This window comes from Danio aesculapii, chromosome 19 (assembly GCF_903798145.1).
Source record: "Danio aesculapii chromosome 19, fDanAes4.1, whole genome shotgun sequence".
NCBI classification, from domain to species: domain Eukaryota; kingdom Metazoa; phylum Chordata; class Actinopteri; order Cypriniformes; family Danionidae; genus Danio; species Danio aesculapii.
The window spans coordinates 44,730,059-44,747,384 of record NC_079453.1 but is presented as its reverse complement, the minus strand read 5'-3'; the positions used below and the strand labels follow the sequence as shown (position 1 = coordinate 44,747,384).

General features: G+C 36.6%; 1 protein-coding gene across 1 annotated transcript; it reads right to left on the bottom strand.

Annotated features, from left to right (window-relative positions):
* Positions 1–3,546: 3,546 nt before the first annotated feature.
* Positions 3,547–16,471, bottom strand: si:dkey-166k12.1 (solute carrier family 22 member 13). The gene is made up of 10 exons (XM_056479112.1): positions 16,055–16,471; positions 13,958–14,061; positions 12,051–12,205; positions 9,811–9,979; positions 8,456–8,570; positions 7,827–7,930; positions 6,206–6,417; positions 6,003–6,111; positions 3,944–4,144; positions 3,547–3,858 (listed from the first exon to the last, which is right to left on the bottom strand). Exons 1-10 carry the CDS (start codon positions 16,394–16,396, stop codon positions 3,756–3,758), a joined length of 1,614 nt encoding a protein of 537 aa, XP_056335087.1. The 5' UTR covers positions 16,397–16,471; the 3' UTR covers positions 3,547–3,755.
* Positions 16,472–17,326: the final 855 nt, after the last annotated feature.

Below are 17,326 nucleotides of genomic sequence, written 5' to 3'. Positions count from 1 at the left end.
ATCGTTCATACTTATTTCGTGTTAGTACAGTATTTATTAATCATAGTTTAACATTTGCTAATGCATTATTAAAATCTAAATTCATGCTTCTCATTAGTAAATGCACCGTGAGATAAGGTGAACTAATAATGAACAGCTGTATTTTCATTAACTAACATGAACAAATAATGTAATGTGGTGTTTGATAATTTTAGTAAATGCATGAACTAATACAACCTTATTGTAAAAAAACAAAAGTCAAATTTTATTTATTCAATTTTTTAAAGTCTATGTAAACAACCAGAGTTTGCTTGTTATGATACCTTATTTAAAATATGTGGCTAACACATAACAAAATTAGATTATTTTTTAAATTTTTTTGGAGGGGACCATTAAAAATGTTTTCTACTGGCCATATTCACCTTATTCTCTGCATACGAGCAGGCGCAGCCATTTAAATCATTTTGGCTCGAGACTTCCTGTCTCATTCACTTCCATTAATTTTCAGACGTTAAAAACAGCTCATTTTGCTGCTTGGTGTTGCAAACTGATATTTCCTTATTATATTATTCTACTTTGTCTGTATAATCATGCAAACACTTGTTTGTAGAGTAAGCAGTTTGACCGTTTTCTGCCGTTTATTATTCCTAGTCATTTCTCCCATAGGCAGCTAAATTGGAAGTTCTAAAACAATCGCAAAAACGAGCGCACTTCCACATGAAGAATAAGATCAATAAGCCTGAAATTTTATTCATAATGGTCTTGAGAAGGTTTTAAGTCTTAAATCTTACTTGGTGAAACCTGCAGAAACCCTGTAGATCTCGTTTGTGTTTAACTGAAGAAATAAACTAAGTGTGAGTAAATGAGGGTGAACTATCCCTTTAAGATCAAATTCACTGTCGACATTTAACACATTTGACTTAGTAAGTATCAGTATGAATCGTTAATTTCTATCAAATAACATCATGCAGTAAAACAACATTTTTCAGATTTTTAAAAAAGGTTGCGTCAGGATATAAGTGTAAAAACTATATTGTGTTATTTGGCAGTGTGTGGCTGGTATGAGATTGTGACTGCTCATCACAGTAATCGCATTGGCTCCATCAAACTACATTAAATTTCTGTAATTGTGCGTATGCTGACATTTCCTTTCAATAAAACAAAAATATACAAAACCGGTCATACAGCAGCCAAATTGACACTAAACAAGACTAGATGAAGATTACTGAAGACACCAACATGCATGTTTTAACTAGTTTTGGGAATTGATTAATCTGGTGCATTTCGAAAACACTGGACACACACACTATTTCTATTACAAGAAAGCACGTTTCTCATAAAAGCTTTACACTAGTCAGTTAGTGGGCGGGGCTTTCTGATTCTAAAGAGCATCTGATTGGACAAAACCGCCAGGTAGTACAAGAAGAGTCATCAGTATTTTTGGTCCATTCAATGATGGACAAACTAAAAGTCCCATATGTGACCCTGGACCACAAAGGGTCAGGTTTTGGGAATTGATGTATGGTTTGTTATGAGAGGACAATATTTGGTAGAGATATAACTATTTAGTTTATTTCATGTAATATAAGTTTTGATGTATTTACGAGAGTACATTTACAATGTCTTTACTGAACGTGATCTTAATATTCTTATGATTTTTGCATAAAATAAATATCAATAATTTTGACTTGTACTGTTTATTAGGGTTGTGAAATTAATCGAAAATTCGGTTTAGATTTTGGCTTCTAACTATTAGGAAAAACATTAATCGATAAACGATTATTGCATCATATACCGCCCCATTTCCTGTTGTAAACATTTGTTGCTCTGCAAAGCTCAGTTTCACGTGAAAATTACTAAAAGCATGTACTGTAATGTAACTTTTGCAGCATGGGATGCGCATCATTCATTGATGAACATTCAAATCATTCATGTTTTAAAAGCATGAAAGAGACCACATGCTGTTGTGTGTGTGTGCGCTCAGCCTCAGAAATGAGACGAGGACAGCACACACATCTAAAGTCATCTTAATGTGAGCGCTTTAATGGTCAAATAGGTGTCAAAACACAATGTTAAGTGATTATTCATATTAGCCCTCATGTGTGTAATAAACAAATGAGTTGAGGATTAAAAGACATGTGAAAGAGAAACCATAAATCAGAACCGCACTGCTCTTAATGTGACAGCGCGCAATATTCCTGCTGCCGACTGTTTTTATTATTAATCAAACAACAAAAGGAGAAAATCCCTCACTGCTCTTGACTGAAGGGCTTTTGTAGCTATAATGAAAGTTTTTGTTTTTATTTATTTATTTTTTCTTACAGTGAAGATGCTTAAAGCACAGTTTGTTTCATATTTTTATTCTTTTGTATTTATTTCCCTTATGTACAGGGAGGAAAATAACTGTATATACAGTTGAAGTCAGAATTATTAGCCCTCCTGAATTTTTAGGGACCCGTATCCCCCAATTTCTGTTTAATGGGAATTTTTTTTTCAACCCATTTCTAAACATAATAGTTTTAATAACTCATTTCTAATAACTGATTTATTTTATCTTTGCCATGATGACAGACATAATATTTGACTAGATATTTTTCAAGACACTAGTATTCGGATGAAAGTGTGATTCAAAGGCTTAATTAGGGTAATTAGGCATTGTATAACAGTAGTTTCTTCTGCAGACAGTCAAAAATATATATTGCTTAAGGGGGCTAATAATATTGCCCTTAAAATATCTTTCAAAATATTTAAACCTGCTTTTATTCTAGCTAAAATAAAACAAATAAGACTTTCTCCAGAAGAAAAAATATTAAAGGAAATACTGTGAAAATTCCTTGCTCTGTTAAACACCATTTGGGAACTATTTATAAAAATAAAAAAAATTCACAGGAGGGCTAATAATTTGACTATAACTGATAATCATTTTGAATAATCGTGATTACAATTATGACCAAAATAATCGTGATTATGATTTTTCCCATAATCGAGCAGCCCTACTGTGTATTGCTGGGTTCCTACAAATACACCTCTGCATCTTCAGACTAGTTTTGTGGTCCAGGGTCACACATTAAATGTGAACCTCTTTTAAAATGTTCCCCTCCTCTTCTCTATGTTTGGAGCATCTCTTTTTATTTTGCAAATCGAGCCTTGATTAAAAATGGTTGCGTAGAGAGAAGTGTTGCTCCAATTACAGTTCCCAGATCAAGTCGTCCACGTTTTGAACTTTACACTTTAGTTTTATTAAAACTGCAAATCCTGATGGTAATCAGTCAAATAGAAAACTTAAAAAGGCTCTTCTAAACGTGTATAAAGTATTCAGATGTCTGTCAAAAGTCAGAAAAAAGGCATTTTTGTATCAAAACCTGCACCATTTTTCAAACATTTTCCGATGTTTCGCCGACCATCAGCATCAATGATCATGTAAATACACTACAATGAAAGGCTGCATAGTTGGGTGTGTGTGTGTTAGTTTGTGAAATATCAGGACATAGATCTGTATAGCGACATACTGTAGGTTTGACTCAGGTATTACAAGAAGGTGGTGAATTATAAGGGTATTGCTGATGTCCCCATTTCTCAAAAAGCTTATAAATCACACATAATGAGTTTTTTCAGAAAGTTAAACTAGTCACAGTATCCTGTGAGGGTTGGGTTTGGTGATAGGGTGGGGTTAGGGAAATAAAAATTACAGTTTGTGCAGAATAAAAACAACAGAGACCTATTCAATTCTCACAATTGACAAAAACAAGTGTGTTTGCGTGTGTGATCATGATTGTCTATTTGCACTCATCTGCTAAACTCTGCAATTCTTGTCCATCTGTGCTGTTTGGTGATGGACTGGTTTGCACAGGAATTTGTCCGTCATATCTCAGAGTAGCCCTAAAAGAGAGGTAACAGGGTTATCATTTTTGTGTGAACTCTCGCTTTAGGTGTGTGTATATGTGTGTGTAGTGTAATTGTTTACTTCTCTGTGTCATGAATGCTGTCTGGCAGTGGTTGTCTGGCAGTCTCGGGTAGTGCTAAGGCGAGCGCTGCAGCTAGCAGAGGTGTAGAGCCGAAGATTAGCATTGGCACAACAGGTGTGTGACGGCCCAGCAGGTTTATTAGAGGTGCTAGAACTCCTCCCATCCGTGCAAACATAGATGAAACACCAATACCTGTTTGTCTGGAGATAGAAAAACCATAAAAACAATAATTTCCTTAAATATGCTGAAATTACTGCTATCTTGACATTCATCCACTTAAAATGTCTAGAATGATGTTCTTTGGGAATTGATTTGATTGTTGGATTGTTGCTAACAAAATGAATGAAGACTGATGAATTCAGAGCAGAAACTAATAGCCCCGCCCTAAATAACCTTAGCCCCACTCTAAAGCAGTGTTTCCCAACCCTGTTCCTGGAGGCACACCAACAGTACATATTTTGGATGTCTCTGTTATCTGACCCATTAATTTCAGGTGTTGGAGTCTCTTCTGATGTTATGATAAGATGATTCAGGTGTGTTTGATTAGGGAGAGGTTGAAAATGTGGGCTGTTGGTGTGCCTTCAGGAACAGGGTTGGGAAACACTGCTCTAAAGGACTGATAGCTCCACCCTAAATGATCAATAGCCCCACCCTAAAGAACTGATAACTTCACCCTAAATGACCATTAGCCGCACCTTAAAGGACTGACAGCCCTGCCCTAAATGACTGATAGCTCCACCCTAAATGACCATTAACTGCATCTTAAAGGACTGATAACTCCACCCTAAATGTCTGATAGGCCCATCCAAAATGCCCATTAGCCCCACCCTAAAGGAATGATAGCTCCACCTTAAATAACCATTAGCCACATCCCTAAGGACTGATAGTATTGCCCTAAATGACTGATAGCTCTGACCTAAATGACTGATAGCCCTACCCCCCACAGGACTGATAGCCCTGCCCTAAAGGACTGATAACCCCACCCTAAAGGACTGATAGCTCCACCCTACACTAAAAAAAATTATTCAAAGAGGATTCCTTGGATTTACAATTTTTTTTTATGTTAAGTGGTTGTAAACAATTTATTTGGGCTGAATTTAAACAAACAAATTAAGTTGAACATTATTAAATTTAATTTGTTTGTTTAAATTCAACACAAATAAATTGTTTGCAACACTTTTTTTCAGTGTAAATGACCATTAGCCGCACCCTAAAAGACTGATAGGCTCATCCAAAATGACCATTAGCCCCACCCTAAAGGAATGATAGCTCTGCCCTAAATAACTGTTAGCCACATCCTTAAGAACAGCTAGCTCCGCCCTAAATAACCATTAGCCACATCCTTAAGGACTGAGAGTTCCGCCCTAAATGACAATTAGCCCCACCCTAAAGGACTGATAGCTCTGTCCTAAATAACAGTTAGCCACATCCTTAAGAACAGATAGCTCCACCCTAAATAACCATTAGTCACATCCTTAAGGACTGATAGCTCCGCCCTAAATGACGATTAGCCCCACCCTAAACGACTGATAGATCCGTTCTAAACAACTGATAGCCTCACCCTAAAGGAATGATAACTCTGCCCTAAATGACTGATAGACCCACTCTAAAGGTATTCTAGGATGTGAAGAAAAGTAATTTCAAAGGGGTAGGAAAGGTTATGGTATTTAATTAAAATTTATGAGGGCAAATACATTATTACCAAATAATAAAGAGCACGGTTTGTAACAAGTATTTCTATATAAAAATAAAAAGACTAAATTTTGATTTCATGGCTACTTTAATGTTTAACAATGAAGATAAATCACTCTCACGCTATTTGTATATTATTAAAAGCGGTTTATCTTAATTTTCGATGTGTCAGCCTCACACCATAAGACATTTTTATGGTACAGTTCAGTAAGATGTTTTTTAAAAACGTGAAAAAATGTATAAAGTTAGTGACTCCTTATAATTTCTCAAACTACAGACTTGAACGTACATAACTATAACTATTCTTCATACGCATTTTTTACTGCCTATTTGTCAACTACCCAGTTATATGCATGATGCAAGTACCTGAGGACGGTCGGGAAAAGTTCTGCAGAATAAATATAGATGATAGCAAAAGATGCTGTAATTCCGAATTTCCCCACCATGGCCAAAGCTGTCCGAACATGAGCACTGTCTGAAAAAAAGACAGTAGGAATAAGCTCAATAAAGTAAGACAATACTATACACTACACCAAAAATGACAGAGATAGAGATACATAGCAGAAGACCTGCTGGAAGAGTGAGGGTGAGCAGACACGCGCCGCCTCCGACAGCCAGAAACACACTCAGCGGGATCCTCCGACTGCAGGGCAGGAGAACCAACACCAGCGTCCTAGCAGGAATCTCCACCAATCCAAACATGAACTGAGTGAGGTAAAGGTCAGCGCCGAGGTCAGACACTCCCAGAGACAGACCATAATACACCAGCACATTAACAAACCTGAAGAAATACAGGGACAAGATAATACAGGGAAAGCTGTAGGTGTGTGTGAAGGATAAGACTTCAAAAAAGACACTTGTTACATGTTTTGATAATCTTACATCTTGATTAGATATCAATATATTCTGTTTATAACCGGGTTACCAGTTTTGTTAGTTGTAATCAATTAAACGTTACCAAAAAATGGCTTTTTGGCAAAAAACGCCACTCAAATTCAAGATTCAAGGACTAAAACAAGTCCTTGCATAATTAAATAATCTGTCAAATAAATGAATTAATAAATAAATTTGTTTGTAAATTTGTATTTAAAGTGCTGAAATGCCCCAATCAGAGATGTTTTAGATTACTTGTTTCTGAAAAGGCACTAATCAGAGGAGTTATACATTACTCACTGCTGAAAATGCACCAATCAGAGGTGTTTAGATTACTTGCTTCTGAAAATGCACCAATCAGAAAGGTTATAGATTACTCACTGCTGAAAATGCACCAATCAGGTGTTTTAGATTACTCACTGCTGAAAATGCACCAATACCAGGCTGTTTAGATTACTCACTGCTGAAAATGCACCAATACCAGGCTGTTTAGATTATTCACTGCTGAAAATGCACCAATCAGAGGCGTTTAGATTACTCACTGCTGCAACTGCACCAATCAGAGGCGTTTAGATTACTCACTGCTGCAACTGCACCAATCAGAAGTGTTTTAGATTACTCACTGCTGAAAATGCACCAATACCAGTCTGTTTAGATTACTCACTGCTGAAAATGCACCAATCAGAGGTGTTTAGATTACTCCCTGCTGAAAATGCACCAATCAGAGGTGTTTAGATTACTCACTGCTGAAAATGCACCAATCAGAGGCGTTTAATTACTCACTGCTGAAAATGCACCAATCAGAGGCGTTTTAGATTACTCACTGCTGAAAATGCACCAATACCAGGCTGTTTAGATTGCTCACTGCTGAAAATGCACCAATCAGAGGTGTTTTAGATTACTCACTGCTGCAACTGCACCAATCAGAGGCATTTTAGATTACTCACTGCTGAAAATGCACCAATTAGAGGTGTTTAGATTACTCACTGCTGAAAATGCACCAATCAGAGGCGTTTAGATTACTCACTGCTAAAAATGCACCAATCAGAGGCGTTTAGATTACTCACTGCTGCAACTGCACCAATCAGAGGCCTTTAGATTACTCACTGCTGCAACTGCACCAATCAGCGGCATTTAGATTACTCACTGCTGAAAATGCACCAATCAGAGGCGTTTTAGATTACTCACTGCTGAAAATGCACCAATCAGAGGCGTTTTAGATTACTCACTGCTGAAAATGCACCAATTAGATGCTTTAAGGTTTTGCTGCTTTAGCATCTAGAACGGGAGTTTTTGAGAAAGTGTGAAATGTCTCACCAGATGTAGAAGAGTATGAGCGCTCTCTTCCTCATCTGCGGAGTTCGGAGCAGGTCAACCACTGTATATTGATTCCGTCCCTGTGGGCTCTCATATCTCTCCACCTGTCATAGCAGAAGTGACACTTTAATACATCATTATTAATAGGTTGCAGCTGGAAGGGTATCGACTGTGTAAAACATATGCCGAAATAATTGCTGGTTCATTCCATTGTCAATATTATAAAGGTTGACAAAATATATATGTATATGGCCATTCTTGCAATACTTTGACACACAGATTTAATATATGTGAAATCCAAATATTTTTGGATTTTTGGAACTTGTATGTCATTTATGTAGACTAATTTACATATATCAGATTTCTACATGCTTCCTGTTATCTGCCTCGTCTTACACAAACACACACATTCAGGACAAGGGCAGAAACACTGGTAAATGCACTCAATGATGTGAAAAAGTGAAAAGGATAAAACAGAGGCCCCTCAGACTCCTCAGATGGGGGATGGAGGATGTCATTGTGATGCTAACGGGGCTTTTGGAGACTTTATGGGATTTGAAGATTGTGCCAGAGACGTGACGGAGAATGAAAGCCTGAAAGAAGAGAGTCTATGAGAACGTTTGTGATACCTGAACAGTGGGAGGCAAGGTGCGGCCATTGACCGAAGCTGCTTTACGCAGAAGATCAATCGCCTCCTCTTTCCGGTTATTCACCAACAGCCAGCGGGCAGAATGTGGAAGAACCCTGAGAAAACAGAGGAGATTTATGCTGTCAGACTAATAAAGGCAGAGGAAGGGAGGCTGAAGGAATTTATGGACTCTTTTATAAGGTAGCTTTGTAAACAGTCACTGAGGCTGATTGTGCAATCAGACACATCTGAAAATTATACTATATGTGCTTTTTAGTGTATATCCACTTTATTAGGTACACCTGTCCAATCACATAGCAGCAACTCAATGCATTTAGGCATGTAGACATGGTCAAGACGATCTGCTGCAGATCAAAGCGAGCATCAGAATGGTGAAGAGAGGAGATTTAAGTGACTTTGAAGATGGCATGGTTGTTGATGCCAGACGGGCTGGTCTGAGTATTTCAGAAACTGCTGATCTACTGGGATTTTCACACACAACCATCTCTATACTAGGGTTTACAGAGAATGGTCTAAAAGTGAGCGGCAGTTCTGTGGGTGCAAATGCCTTGTTGATGCCAGAGGTCAGAGGAGAATGCCCAGACTGGTTGCAGCTGAAAAAAGGCAGCAGTAACTCAAATAACCACTCGTTACAACTGAGGTCTGCAGAAGAGCATCTTTGAACGCACAACACATCCAACCTTGAGGCAGATGGGTTACAGCAGCAGAAGACCACACCGGGTGCCACTCCTGTCAGCTAAAAACAGGAAACTGAGGCTCCAATTCACACAGGCTCACCAACATTGGACAATAGAAGATTGGAAAAACGTTGCCTGGTCTGATGAGTCTCGACTTCTGCTGCGAGATTCAGATAGTAGGGTCAGAATTTGGCGTCAACAACAAAGCATGGATCCATCCTGGCTTGTGTCAAAGGTTCAGGCTGGTGGTGGTGATTGTGGTGTAATAGTGTGGGGGATATTTTCTTGGCACACTTCGGGTCCATTAGTAGTAATTGAGCATAGTGTCAACACCACAGCCTACCTGAGTATTGTTGCTGGCCATGTCCATCCCTTTATGACCACAATGTACCCATCTTCTGATGGCTACTTCCGACAGGATAACGCACCATGTCATGAAGCACGAATCATCTTAGACTGGTTTCTTGAACATGACAATGAGTTCACTGTACTCAAATGTCCTCCACAGTCACCAGATCTCAGTCCAATAGAGCACCTTTGGGATGTGGTGGAATGGGAGATTCGCATCATGGATGTGCAGCTGACAAATCTGCAGGCTCAGTAGATCTATGCAATAATTAATAATGCAATATTGACATGTTAATTAGTGTTGTCTCACCAGATATAGAATATAAAGAGAAAGCCTGGAGCAGAGATGGCCAGCTGCAGTTTTCTCCAGTCTCTGATGAGAAAAGCCACACCAGCCAGCAACATGTAGCCAAAACCAAAGAAGTAGTCGGTGAAGATGCCGGCCAGCATCCGTCTCTGTGTGCAGGTCCACTCGGTGCCTGTGGAGGACGGGTGGGGATGAGGGTCAGTGTTTGGGGAATATGTCAGGAATGGAGTTTAAAAGGGTTCAGCCTGGGGTCAAAGTATTGAGGGCAAAGAAGAAACATGAGATTGTTATTGTTGGCATATTAATAGATCAATGTCACAGTGTGCTCATGAACCAGAAGCTGCTACCGTTTTTTTTCCATGTTGTGACGCAGTTAGATGTGGAATATTAAATGAGCAAACAGTGGACGTGGCTTGTTCTTTCTACAGCGAGCTGCCCGAATGCAGTAAAGTTGCATTTCACTCAGAAAGATTGGGAAAAGGGTTTTGGAGGAGTTATTACAACCTGACAGACTCCTCCTCCTCACCATTTCTGTTTGTTGACAGTTGGAGGGGCGTGGTAATGTCAGCCACGCCCATTACCTCAGACAGACCCTATCTGAGAATTTAACTAAAAATAAACAGGATATGCATTTTCAGATTTCAATTTTAGGATTACAAGAGCAAACACATTTTTATTTCTTAACGACATGCACAGATGAATTTTTCACCATAAAACTAGCAATGTAAGCTGACAAAATCAATATGGTTAATTTTGATTTCATGCGTACTTTAAAGGGACAGTTCAGTTCAAAAAAAGTGCTTATTTAAGAATATTTTTGATTGTAATGAAAAGGGCTGGTGAGGTTTGAGGTGTGGAAGAGCTTCAGTGTTTTTAATTGTATTTCTGAGCTAAACTGAACTGAACTTAAACACCACAAACTGAACTACACTGTTCCTATTTACTATGACCTTTTATGTGAAGCTGCTTTGACACTATCTACATTGTATACGTGCTATACAAATAAAGGTGAATTGAATTGAAAGGTGAATATTTTTATTATTAATATTTTGTCTTTTGTCATGTCTTTATGGGACCATTTTGATAATAAGATGTTGCAACTCAAGGGATTATCCTTTAGATAAATTGATAAGTTTATAAAACTTTGCTCAACATCAAGTGGTTCAAAACCTTGATGAGTTTCTGTCGAACTCAAAAGAAGGTATTTTGAAACATGTTGGATGCCGGTCGCTACTGACTTCCATAGTAGGAAAAAAACAATTAAAGTCAATGAATACTGGTTTCCAGAAAATCTTCCTTTGTGTTCAACAGAAAGAGTGCACTTTTTAGGTAAACACTTTACTTAAAGGGGTGTTCATGACATATGATATTTTATGCATGCTTACGATAACTGTAATTAAGTGTCATTGGCTCAGTTTTGTCATTTTAAATGCAAAGATGACATTGTTTGTTATGATAACTTGACATAAACAAATACATCATAAGCTGTTATTGTCTGTCATGACATTACAAAGACAACAAAATTTGTCATAAATCTGTCATAAACATGAGTTTCATGAATCCATTGTAAATATGTCCTGAATTTTATAACACTGTCATTAAAATTTCTTTGACCTCAACTGCAGTGGTACAAGCTGAATTTGTCATTAAAATGTTATTAAATATTAATGATGCTGTTAAATTGACAGAGTAATGACACTTAATGAGACTTTTTTAATGACAAATACAGTTTGTTCCACTAAAAAACATGATCAGAAAAATATTCAGGACACAATTATGAGGCCTTATGACAGTCATGTTTATGTCAGATTTATGACAAGTTGTCTTGGCAAAAGAAAGTTGTCATGACAAAGATAAAGACTGGATGTGATGTATTTGTTTATGTCAAATTGTCTTAACAACAATGTCATTTTTACATTTAAAAAGACATAACTGAGCAAATGACACTTATTGACAGTTGTCATAAACATGCATAAAATCTCATTCACATTCAAGACGTGTCATGGCATGATCATAAAGGTTTCATGGTCTTATGAACACCCCCTTCAAGTAAAGTGTTACTCTTTATAGTTTGTCCATAAGGTGGCAGTGCCGTTGAGTTGGAAATAATCAGAGGAGACAGACCGGGCTGCCAAATCTCTCTCTTTCCTGCAAAATTATGCTACTTTTAAAAACATAACATGTCTTTACAGTTATTATTTTTGATGTCAACAGAGCTTTAACTCTAGTACTCCAAGTCTCACCTAGCACAAATGCATTGATTATCACCCCCGACACTGTCATTCCTATGATGAAGCGTAGGCCGACGTAAACAGGAAAGTTTGGGGCGAAGGCAGCAGCAACACCAAACACGGTCTGAAGAGCCAAAGACATGAGCATGGCAAACCTCCTCCCATACCTTACAGAGAAAGAGAGAATGAAAAATGAACAAGTGTTTTTAATCGTACAGGAAAGGCTTTGACAAACTGAATTTGTCCTCTTTTAAGTGTCTCACTGTCCTGGTTTATCATAATTCACTTTTTATTAGATTAGATTAGATTAGATTCTACTTTATTGTCATTACACATGTACAAGTACAAGGCAACGAAATGCAGTTTAGGTCTAACCAGCAGTGCAATAGCAGCAAGTGCAGGATACAGGTATAAGTTATAAAGTGCAGTTATAGAAAAACTATGGTAATATTTACAGATGGATGTACTATGAACATTATATACAGGTTGTATTAGCTATGAACAGATTTACAATAAATGAATATATGTACAGGATGCTATTAATAATCAGGAGTGGCAGATAGATGAACATAATTACAAATGTCCATGTGCAGTGGGTATGTACAGTTCAAATAAATGAATCAGTGCAATGAATATGTGCAAACTTTAAATGTGCAAATGTTAAATAGTGCAGTGATTGTATACACTGCTGTTATAGCAGTGGTTCTTAACCTTACGGACTCCAATTAAAACAAATCATCCCAAATATTTGATGTCAGTTTAATGTTATATTTGTTTTTTTTTAGCTGTTTGCGAAAAATCACATCTAAAATAAAAGTTTGTTTTGACATAATGTGTGTGTGTGTATATATATATATTGTGTGTGTATATATATATATATATATATATATATATATATATATATATATATATATATATATATATATATATATATATATATATATATAATGTATATGTGACACATACATATAAAAACAAACTATACAGAACAATACTGTAACATAGAAAATGTATACTTCATATTTAAATTTATGTCATTTGCATTTTATACATATACATTTTCTTAAATATATGCCTGTATGTGTGTATTCATATATACAATATAAATATAAACAGTTCACACACACTTAAATGATGTCAAAAAACACTTTTATTTTGGTTAATCGTGATCATTTTTCTTCAATTCAGTATTTTAATTTAGCTAAATTTAAATGGTGCCACAATGTAACTTTTAAAAACATTATTAGTTCATGATGAGTTAATTTAACTAATTAAAATGTGCTAACAAAATGTTAACTTTAATAACTTGTAAGTTATACGAGCTGTTTTAAAGGGACAGTTCACCAAAATATAAAATCCAATTATCATTTACACACCATTTACTTGTTTTAAACCTTTGAGTTGTTTTTGTTCTGTTGAACACACATGAAGATATTTAGAAAAATGTTGGAAACCTGTAACTTACATTGACTTACATTGTATTTGTTTTCCCACTATAATAGTCAATGGTTACAGGTTTCCAGCATTCTTCAAAATATATTTTTTTAGTGTTCAACAGAAGAAAGAAACTCATAAAGGGTGTACAGCCACTTGAAGGAGATTAAATAGTGAGTAAATTTGCATTTTTGGGTGAACTTTTAAGTCAGTTTAATGTAATGTAAGCTAAAATGACTTGTTATTTAATGTATAATTTAAGACAACCACACATTTTAGTGTATTTACTTTTTATAATTGCATAAATAATTGTTAACATTAAAAATGTATTAGATGAGCAGAATGAGTTGAATAAGAAGCAGGACAAAGCACGACTTGACCTCAGGTTGTTTATATCTGAGTGAACAAAGCGCATGTCGTGTGTGTGTGTGTGTGTGTGTGTGTGTGTGTGTGTGTGTGTGTGTGTGTGTGTCTAAAGTATATACCTGTCTGCCATTGCTCCAAATACAACAGCTCCTACAAGCAGCCCCAGCATGTAGATGGATGAGCCCAGACTATTCAGGCCTGCCTTATCACACACCAGATCCCACTGCACAAACACACACAAAACTCTAATGTTAGTGCGAGGAAATAAGTATTACTGACATATTATTATTAATTTGAGTTAAAATTTAGTTTTGCACTTGCTTCAATTGTACAAATACAGTTTTGGGATATTTAGTTAATGATGAAAAAAGGGTAAGAAATGAGTGACGTGAAGTGTTTGTGTATTTAAATGAAATACATAATTGAGACTTTTCAAGTATCCAAACAATTAAAAGGATAGTTCACCCAAAACTGCAAATTCTGTCATCTTTTACTCGCCGTTTAGTTGTTAAACCGGATATTTTTAAGAACATGTTATTGGAAACATGTAACCATTATTATTATTGCATAATATTTGTTTTCTTACTATGAAAGTCAATGGTTAAAGGTTTCCAGCTTCCTTATAAACTTATAAAGGTTTAGAGCCACTTGAGGGTGAGTACATTTCTGCCTGAACTATACCTTTTTCAAGAGTTCACACTTAGCTGATGATTCATCAAAAGCTTGTTTGGCATGCTGTCCCGGGAGAGAGCCCCGAGCTCAAGGGATCCTCGAGCCCGGGGCTTCCTCCCGTTTGCAGAGCGAGAGGGGAGCCTGAGCTCGGTGGATCTCAGAACTCCCCGTCTGCAGTAGCTAAGGGAACATGTGAGGAAAAAGGGGGCTAGACAAATGCTTGATTGTTATGCATGATGTATATATTTGGATGGTGGGAGGAAACCGGAGAACCCGGGGAAAACCCACGCGGACACGGGGAGAATATACGAACTCCTCACAGAAACACCTACCGACCTGGCAGGACCATGGCTGGCAGTGTTCTTGCTGTGGGGCTAACAGTGCTAACCACTGGGCCTCCGTGCCGCCCGATCTATAGTGAAGGAGGAGAATGGGGAGGAAGGGGGGTTTCTTCCAAACGAAGATAAAGTGGACTGAAAACTGTGGTTATTTATAGTAGCTTATGGCTCATATGATTGGATGATACTGATTAGCTTAATACGTGACCGGCTGTGATAAATCATAAGCACGTGATCCTCTCGAAATTAGTTTATGAATAAACCCCACAAAGTGTAATATCAGACTTTTTATGTGCAATATTTGTAAATCTTGTGTAATTTCTGTCATTTCCCATGTAACTTATGCTAAGTGTATAAAGTGAGTAAAGTGCCTTTTGCAATTTGTGTATGTTGTGTAACATGAGCAAAGCGCTTAATTTTCATTGGTTTTTATGTATTCTAATACTGCTTTATTCAGCCTACCATGCATGTATAAATACGTCTTTTAAATTCATCAAGAATGGTTAAATAATAATAAAAAACATTAATATTGTTAAATATGATTATAAACTGTTATGATTATAAACTGTTTTCTACTTAAATATGTAAGCTAATTAATTTCTGTGATTCAAAGCTGAATTTGCAGCATCAATCCATGTTGAAAAGTGAAAACATTTATGTTACTTAAAGAGATAATTCACCCAAAACTGAAAATTCTGCTATCATTTACACACCCTTTACTTGTTTGACTTGCTTTCTCCTGTTGAACACCACAGAATATATTTTGAAAATGCAGAAAACCTGTAACCATTGACTTCCATAGTATTTGTTTTTCCTACTATGGATGTCAGAAGTTACAGGTTTTCAACATTCTTCAAAATATCTTCTTTTGTGCTTAACAGATCAAAAAATGGGTTGGAACAAGTCAAGGCTGAGTATATGATGGCAGAATTGTCAATTTTTGATTGAACTATCACTTAAACATTTTATAAAGCAAAAAATAAGTCACTGTTAATTAGTAAAATTAGCACTTTGAATTTCGATGTTCTTCTCTAACCCCAATCTTTTGAAATTTAGTCCAGATTTATTTGTTTTAATATCAAAGCTACACTTTTAAGCCAAACATTACTTTATAATATTGTTTGCCTAAATGTATGTATATTTAAAAAGTAGTTTATAATATTTTTATTTGGCTAAATATAAAATCTACATCTGTAGAGTGTTTACCTCAGTGACAGTGGTGCTCTGAAACATCTCATGGCTGTAAACCCATCCAGTCTCACAACTCGTGCGCGCGCTCCGGTTCACTCCTGAAACCGCCGTGCACGCGTCCGCGAATCCGGCCAGACGAGAGATGCTCAGGTTCGAGTGTGAAAGATTAGAGGTAAAAGTCCAGTCCTCCATTCCTGAAGTTGAGCTCCGACAGTGGTGTGGTGGTGTGGCTCCTGTAAACACGCTCGCCATCATGTGAAACCCGAGAAAAATCTGAGGTAAACAAATCCAGACATACAGAAGCTTCTGATATTTCCCGAAGCCACCGATTGTGGCCAATAGCTGATCGAAATTCATTCCCGACTTTTTAGCCTTACACCACCATCAAAATATGGTAAATATTACAATAGAATACAAAAATCAAAACCATGTATTCAGAAGAAAGCGCGGAGAGATCAATAATAATTTACGCAGCACGTGCCATTGTGGTGTTACTATTAATATGCAAGAAGGAAAATTATATTTTGAGGTTTTAAAAATGCTCAAGGAAGTAATTTTATCATTATTAGCTAAAAATATTAGCTAAAAATAATGTTAAACCGATTTCCACTTTCTAGTCGTCTTTTTTCTCTCACACATCCATCAGCGAATATCATACAAAAATCCCCATATATTCAGAAGAATGCGAGCAGAGATCAATAATAGGCTACTTTACACAGCACGTGTCCTTGTGTTGCTGTTGTTGTTATTATGCTAATATGCAAGAATGAACATGATGTTTTGAGGATTTAAAAAACGCTCAAGAAAGTCATTTTCTCCGGTTCTGCTTAAGAAATCACGATCATTAATAACTAAAATAAATAACGATGAACCGATTTCCACTTTCTAGTCTTTTTTTTTTCTCTCATCCATCAGAAAACAGCGAATATCTCAATAGACTACAGAAATCACACTATATATTCGGAAGAAAGTGCGCAAAGATCAATAAGAGTTTACGCAGCACGTGCCCTTGTGTTGTTATTATTATTTTGCAAGAAGCAAAATAAAATTTAGAGGTTTAAAAAGCGCCCAAGAAAGTGATTTTCTCCGGATCTGCTCGAGAAACCACGACCATTAAATGCTAAAACAAATCACTGATGTCCCTCAAATTACAGTGAATATCTATTCAGTAAAAGCGCGCAGAGATCAATAATAATCGACGCGGCACGTGCCATTGTGTTGCTGTTGTTATTGTTATTATTATGCAAGAAACAAAATGATATCTTGAGGTTTAAGAAACGCTCCAGA

Coding starts and splice junctions, on each gene's coding strand:
- si:dkey-166k12.1 (XM_056479112.1), bottom strand. CDS start 16,396: ATGAATTTCGATCAGCTATTGGCCACAATCGGTGGCTTCGGGAAATAT. Junction 4,145..6,002: donor CTTTTCCCGACCGTCCTCAG/GTACTTGCATCA, acceptor TTCTATCTCCAG/ACAAACAGGTATTGGTGTTT. Junction 3,859..3,943: donor AGCATTCATGACACAGAGAA/GTAAACAATTAC, acceptor CCTCTCTTTTAG/GGCTACTCTGAGATATGACG.